Source organism: Diospyros lotus, chromosome 9 (assembly GCF_014633365.1).
Source record: "Diospyros lotus cultivar Yz01 chromosome 9, ASM1463336v1, whole genome shotgun sequence".
Classification (NCBI taxonomy): domain Eukaryota; kingdom Viridiplantae; phylum Streptophyta; class Magnoliopsida; order Ericales; family Ebenaceae; genus Diospyros; species Diospyros lotus.
In genome coordinates, this window is record NC_068346.1 from 317,013 (window position 1) to 325,232 (window position 8,220).

The 8,220-nt window shown below is 29.8% G+C and overlaps 1 protein-coding gene across 1 annotated transcript; it reads right to left on the minus strand.

Moving 5' to 3' along the window:
* Positions 1-6,838: 6,838 nt before the first annotated feature.
* Positions 6,839-8,220, minus strand: LOC127810663 (B3 domain-containing protein Os01g0723500-like). The gene is made up of 2 exons (XM_052350245.1): positions 8,068-8,220; positions 6,839-7,897 (listed from the first exon to the last, which is right to left on the minus strand). The coding sequence occupies exons 1-2, from the start codon at positions 8,131-8,133 to the stop codon at positions 7,451-7,453; spliced, it is 513 nt and encodes a 170-aa protein (XP_052206205.1). The 5' UTR covers positions 8,134-8,220; the 3' UTR covers positions 6,839-7,450.

Consider the following 8,220-nt stretch of genomic DNA (forward strand, 5'->3'; position numbering starts at 1 on the left):
CTTATTTTTACCGGCGGTTCAACAAAACTGTCGGTAAATTTTTTTTCCCGACGGTTGAAAATCGCCGGTAATATTTTCCGACGGACGTATTTCCAGCAAAATAAATTACCGTCGGTAAAATTTTTTCCGACAGTTTTTTTACTTTTTCCGACGATGTTTTAACCGCCGGAAAAAATCAATCCTCTTGTAGTGTAACAAGAATATTATATCAGACCCCATAACCATAGCTTCCTAATCAATGAATCTCAGTTAATTTACAAAACTTCAGAGAGAGAGAGAGAGAGAGAGGAGAGAGAGAGGCGGGGGCTCGGGATTTTACTTACGATCTTGTGGGCAAAGTCACCCGACAGGACTTTGAAGAAGCTTCTACGGTTTGGTCTTCTATCCATTTGACCAACCTTTTGCACAACTTATCGTCTCTACAATGTAATAATGCTTAAAGAAATTAATTAATGAATTAAATTAAAAAATAAGACATTTAATGAAATACAGAGATATGGTTGGTGTGGTCGGTGTTTTAGGTAGTGTTCTCTTTGTGTTTCAATTTTAAGTTTTGAGTTTTGAATTTATTTTTAATTTTATATTTTGAGTGTCTCTTTTAAAATTTTTAAAAATACGTTTTTTTTTGTCATTTTTAAAAATTATTTCTTAAAATAGAAAATTAGAGAAAATGTATATTTTGAAATTTTAAAAAATAAATATTTTATAATAATTTATTCAATAACAAAAAAAATTCAAAATCTTAGAAATATCATACTTTAAACATTAAAATCTGATAACAAACTTTAAATATTTATTAATAAATTATAAATTACAAAATAACAGAATATTTAATTTATCATAGGTATAATCCAAAATCTTAAAAATATCTTTAACAAAATTAATACAAAAAAATTACATTACATATTTAGTTTAATATTCAAATAAAATAAAACAAAAAAAAAATCAAATCGCAGAAAGGGAGGATAGCCGCAGCAATCAGGAAGAACCCATTGGTGAAGAGGAGACGATGCTCGGTCGTTTGGCGGTGGGCAGTGGCAGATGCTGGGGTTGTTCGGTGGTGGGCGATGTTGGGGAGTGGAAAACAAAACCAAAACAGAAGATAGTTGCAGTTTGCCGGGTCTCATCTCATTCTGCCATTTTTTCCGTTCTTTCTAGAATCCACTATCTTCCCCTGCGCTCGCCTATACATACATATAATCCCATCACAACTTCTACAAATTATAATACTCCACATAAACCATAAAAAATCGTTTCCAGATTGAGACTTCATCTCTTGGTTTGCGTTTCGCGTCTCGATTGATCGTCCGAGGTTAGTTTCTCCAGCTAATTCTTTAGCTCCAACAGCTTTCGCTCTTCTAGATTTTAGGGTTTAAGAGATGGGGGCGATCGATGGCGATGGTTGCGGTGGCGGAAGCAATTAACGATGGTGATGGTAATGGCGGTCGACGGCCAGAAGAGAAGAGAGGAGAGATCAGGGTGTGTGTAGTGAGAAGAGAGGGGAAAGGCCAAAAGAGATAGAGATGTGGGTATGTGCACCGGGGGGAGGGGAGCGTTTTTCGTGTTTTGGTAATTTGGCTGTGTTTTCACTGAAAACAACTAAAATAATAAATTTGTTTTGGGTTTCTTTATAATTTTTTTTTATTTTTGAAAGTACATTTTTAAAAATAAAAAAAAATATATTTTCAGTATTTTGAAAAATTAAAAATTCAAGACAGGTTAAAAATAACAAAGAAAACATGCCTTTAGTCTTCCGTCTCCAAATTAAATTAGACGGCCAACATAACCAGGTTCCGTCTAATTCCCCAGAATTGGCTTGGCTTTCAGCCAAGTTGCACGGATATAGAGAGCAAGATCTTGGTTATATATATATATATATATAGTGGCTCTTGCCATCACTAACATAATCGGCATTTTTGATAATTTTTTATAATTTATAAAATATTCTCAAAACGTTTTGAAAATTATAAACAAAGCTCGAAAAATTTTTCAGACCATCTTTACTGTTTCCAAAACTGTTTTTGAAACAAAAAATGATTCAAAAATGTTAAAATGATGTTTCGCGTCCTTTTCGTGCATCAAATCCGAAACGTTTTGTAAATTATAGAACAGCTCAAAAAATATTTTAGATCATCTTTGTTATTTCCAAAACTGTTTTTGAAATGGAAAATGGTTTGAAAATGTTAAAACGTCATCTCCGTGGCATTTTCGTGCATCAGATCCGAAACGTTTCGTAAATTATAAAACAGCTCAAAAAATATTTCAAGCCATCTTTGTTGTTTCCAAAGCTGTTTTTGAAACAGAAAATGGTTTGAAAATGTCAAAACAACGTTCTCGTGGCCATTTCGTGTATAAGATCCAAAATATTTCCTAAATTATAAAAACAATCCAAAAATTATTTCATGCCATCTTTGCTATTTTTAAAACTATTTTGAAATGAAAAATGGTTTGAAAATGTCAAAACTACGTCTCCGTGGCCATTTCATACATCAGATTCGAAATGTTTCGTAAATTATAAAAATAGCTCAAAAATTATTTCATGCCATCTTTGTTATTTCTAAAATTATTTTTAAAACGAAAAAAGGTTCAAAAGTATCAAAATAATGTCTCCACGTACTCTCAATGCATCAGATCCGTGCCTTTTCCGTGCATCAGAGGGTTGCTGTATCCCAAATTGCTTCAGTTTATAGAACATTTAAATAAACATTTCCATCCTAAAAAAGAAAAAAAAAAAGAAAACACAATTCCATGAAAAGCTAGCGCGAGTAAAACCAACCTCAAAAATAAGTAATAACATTTACCTTAATCTTTTTATAGCTAAGTCGGGACTGGCTGAGTGAGAACAGTAAACTCAGACAACTTGAAGTATTCGGCAAAATGAAAGGGGGGAGAAAGGTAGGACTACCTTTTATAGTCCTCAATTTTTAAACCACGACTTAGTTTATTACTAAAAGGAATTGCGGATTTTGCAAAAGGAATTTTAAATTTCATCACTCTTACCTAACTAAGTGCATATCACGTGTTGTGTTGTGTTATGAGTCACTCAAGTTAAGTGTTCATATGATGTGAAATTGACTTAGTTTAAGAACATAATTAGGATCAATTAAAGTTAAGGTGTCACAATAAAAAAAAAATAAAAAGTTGAGAGATGTATTTTTATCATATTAATTAATTCAAGAGTGAAATTAAAAACAAATAAAATTAATGGTGTTACAATAAATAAAGATAAAAGTTGAGAGGTGAATTTGTAAGTTTGGCCAATTCAAGAGTGTAAATGATTTTTGGAATAAAAATAATATATAAATTAAATGAAATTTTGACTGCTTATTTATGGAATTCTAATTCCATTGGAATTAATTCCAATGGACTTCTGATCCCAAGAATACTGTTAGAGAAAGAGAACTTTGTTTGTTTTAAAGAAGCAATCATCTGAGTCATGTCATTTTTTTTTAACAAGTACAATAAATAAGCTTCTAAAATAAAATAAAAAAAATATTATTATTATACGTATTTTTCGCACTATTTCTTATGAGTTGGGCCCAGTCTAGAAGGTCGGCCCAATCGCCTAAAACTTAGAAGGTCCAAATGAGCTCCAAGCGAGCTCCCAGCAACGCTTCTAAAGAGCTCCCAAAGATATACCCAACGAACTTCCAACGATACCCCTAGTTTGCTAGCCTAATCGTCTAGCTCGCTGGTCCAAAATCCTTGTATAGACAACAAAGTTGCTGGACAACTGGATGCATAGGACCTACTCACTTTATTTGAGGCAAGCCATATCCCTCGTAATGAGTATCTCACTCACGATTTTATGCAGATGATAAGGACTGTTTATCCCCCATTATATCATCTTTATGATTTTATATCTTATGCAAATTGTAAAAGCTCATCGCTATAAATAGGAGGTAGAAATATCGATAAAGAGAGGAATAAGAAGATACTGCCACTCTAAAAGAATAATCAGAGGGCAGTCGTGGAGTAGGCATCGTTCTGGGCGAACCACGTGAAAATTCTTTGTGTTCTTTCTATTTTGTTCTTCTTCCTTGTATCTGGCACTTATCATTCACTGGGTGCCTAACGAAGCACGGTCTACTAAAATTGAATGTTGACAATCATATTATATGTTATAACTAGTGCTAAACCCATGCTAGAGGTGTAATCACAATAAATTTATAAATTTAAAAATAAAAAATTAAACTTAGTATTTTAAATAATTTTAATAGGATCGAATCACAAATTTTTTTTTCCTTTTAATACTTAGTCTTTCACTAAAATTTAAGTTTAATTAATTGTTCATCATTTAATGTGTTAAAAAAGAACATCATTAATTCAATATACTGCCATTCAATATGTTAAAAAGAATTAACACATTAACTAAATTGTCACGTCTTTTAGCAATTAACTATCATATTGAATATGAAAGTGATTCAAATAATTGAATACGAAACTGATTCAAATAAATATTTAAATCTTAATTTGATTTCTTAAATATTTTCTTGAGAGTAGTTTCTTAAATATTTAATAAAAATAATAATTTAAACTAAATGCGATAATATTTATATAAGTTCAATGTATAACAAAACAATTATTGTATTTATGATTATATGGTAATACTAATTTGTTAATATGTTATGTAATTATGAATATATAAATATTAAAATTATAATAAGTTCATGATATGTAATTCTAATATCATAATTTCACTTTTGCTAATATGTTATATAATTTATAATATATAAATATTATAATAAAAATAAAAGCTATTATACAATTTAATTTTAGAACAATAAATCATTAACCATATTTTATCAAACCAAAAATAAATTGAAACATCAAAGGTAACATTAGGTCTGATGAAATTAAAGTGATAGTGCAGTTAAAGTGACAGATAATAAATATGAAGTCATCCTATATGAATTACCAACAGATATCATGTTAAATTTTTTAAAAAAATAATTAATATTTTTTTTGCTACACAAATTTTCTTAGTTGTCCTTTTACAAAATTATTGACACTTAACATTGTTTTTGCCAACGACCTCTCTAATTATATCTTTAATAAATTTTTTAAAAAATATTACTTATAAAAACATAAATAATTACATAATCAACTTTATACTTACAAATAATTCATTTTTTTCAAATTCAATTGCACTCAAAATATTTGCAACTTAATGATCTCTGAATATACATTTTTGTATTAAAAAACTTTCATCCATAATATCTACAACAATAGTATTTGGCATAAGATTTAGTTTGTATTTGTGACTTATATATAGTCTTGTATTTCATATTATTATATTCAATTACAAATTTGAGTATAAAATATAATTATTCTTCATAAATGAATGTTTTGAAACACCGAACCAACCAATGCTTAATTGTTGCATGAATTCTTTCACCCTATATATTTGATGGCAAAATCTATATAAATAATTAACAATAAATTTATAAGAAAAAAATATATATTCATTCATGAAAATTATCTCAATGCTATAAGTTTGACTTATCTTCAAACATGGAATCTCCCAAAACCTCACAAGTCGAACCTTCATGAAAACGTCTATTCCGTCTTGCTAGCATTGATTAGATTAACAAAATTAACTCTTTCATTTATATTTTAAAAAGTTAATTTAAAAAAAATTATTAAATTACAGAGCATTATATAAAATGAAAAATCTTAACATGAGTTTCTTATTTATACACAAAAGTTATTACATTGGAACAATAAATTATTAAATATTAATATTAAATAAAAGGTAGTTATTAATTAATTATTAAAATAAAATCATGTATTCCAATGCATGGGTTTTTTAATGCAAATTAAAAATTCTTTTAAAAATTTTAATTTCTACAATGATAATAAAACATTGAAAATATGAATTTTAACTCTATTTTTTTCACGATGCATTAATTTTCTTCCATAGTCTTGAAAATATGATATATTAAATTTTAATTAGTATTGAAAAATTCATACATTAGTTTTGAAAATATAATATCTTAAATCTTAATTAGTATTGAAAAACTTATGTATTAGTCTTGCATTAAATTAAAAGTCAATGAATTATTAAAGTAAAATAAATTATTATATTATATATTTATTTATAAATTATAAATATAAATATAAATTAAAATTGTTAACAACATGGGTTTTCCAATGCAAATTAAATTTTTTTCTAATATTAAAATTTAATTTTTGTAACAAAATTTTAAAAATATAAATTTTGACTTATTTTTTTTATCATGCATTAATTTTATTCCATAATTTTGAAAATATAATATCTTAAATCTTAATTAACATCGAAAAAATCATAAATTAGTTTTGAAAATGTAATATCTTAAATTTTAATTAATATTAAAAATATAATATAATAAATAAATTTACTTTAATATAATTAATTAATCACTACATTAATTTAATATAAATTTTGGAGAGAAAATAATTTTTCATTAATGCATAGTTTGACAGACTATGTTACTTTAATATATTAATAAAATAATATAAAATCGATATTCTAAATTAAACAATCATCAATAATGTTATAGCACTAGCAATATTATTAAAATATGGTAGCGTAGATAGTAAAAATATTGACAAATTATAATAAGTTTAAAACAATATTAGTATTTTAAATTTCAAAATTATAGAAAACTTATAATTTATAATCAATATTAGTAATATGATGACTAAATATTAGTCAGATTATTCTAATCTCATTACTTATCACTTTAAATCTAATTTTATTCAAAAAGAAGACGTAATATCCTATTACTATTAATAATAGAGCTCACAACATTACCCTTTCATTCAAAATATTAATTAGATATCACAATCCAACACATTAGAAGTCGCATTTTACACCAACAAAATCATCTTACATATGGATAGATAGATAGATATCCGATGCATTCATTAGCCAAAAGCCAACTTCTTTAAGCATCGTTAGCCAAAAGCCAACTTCTTTAAGCAAAACCACCAATGATAGGCGACATACTTTGGTGGCTGGTGTTGTGGAGGTGGAGGTCGAGAAGGTCGTGGTTTCTTCTAGTGTTCTTCTCCTTTATTGCTGTTCGACTGACGTGCCTTACAAATCTGGACATGGATTAGATTTTCATTAGTTTGAAGAAACTTGAACAAACAAGTGTCTCTATTTTGGATGTTGTTGTTCACTCGGAACTCAAACCACTCACAAATCATATCAGTCCTATTCCTCCAACCACTATCATATGATCTTGCCGTCAGCTTAACGGCCCACACCTTCCCTTGCTCGTTCCTCAGCACCATTCATTTCTTTAGCAATAGCCCAACCTTCTTCATAAACCACTTCAAAACGATCTGAAAAAAGAGACAGAAGATTAAACCAAGGGACGTACGTACAGATATAGATGATGATGATGATACAATACTCTCCAGTCACGTATGTATATGGATAATAATGATGATACAATACTCTTTAGTCACTACTCATCACGGAGCGCGTGAGGTATTTTTTAAAAACAATGCAAAAATAGGGTTGCCCATTTTGATCACTCGCATCCGCCGTCACCTCAATCTCGAATTTTGGTGGTGGATACAGAACTGGGACAGCTTCCTCGGTGTTCTCTTCAATGATTTGTGAGTTCATCATCATGAGCTTCTTTTGGCAGCAAGTTGGACCATAAGCCACAACGCTGAACACCCAAGAGGAGGCGTAGGTCAGATTGAAGACCAAGGAGTCGCAAGATTGTAAATGGTTATCCTGAACGAACTTTTCCCAGCCGTGGTGGTGCATGAAGCAGCCTGCACTAGTTTTGTGTATTTTAACGGGCCATGACGAAGATGAACCCCCTTCTTTGGCTTTGATCAACACGTCTCCAGGGAATGTCCCTTGGAATTTGGCCACAAAAGCCGGCGGTATTCGCTGCCAATTAAACCAAGTGGAGGCATTAAAAGGGCGCCAATGAATTTATAACAAATCAGGGCGTAGAAACACGGGTGTTACATCACATCCAATAACCATGAACGAACGATGAGCCTCCTCCTCTTTTAACGAATCTCAGTTCATTTACGAGAGAGAGGGAGAGAGCTTACAAGCCTGGTGGCAAAGTCGCCGATCAGGACCTTGAAGAAGCTGTTACGTTTTGGTTTTATGCCCATTGGACGATGATGAGGAAACGAATGTAGCCGACGGCTTCAGCGAGTGAGTTGGCTTCCTTCGCTGCGACGGTTAAAGAAACCAGAGGA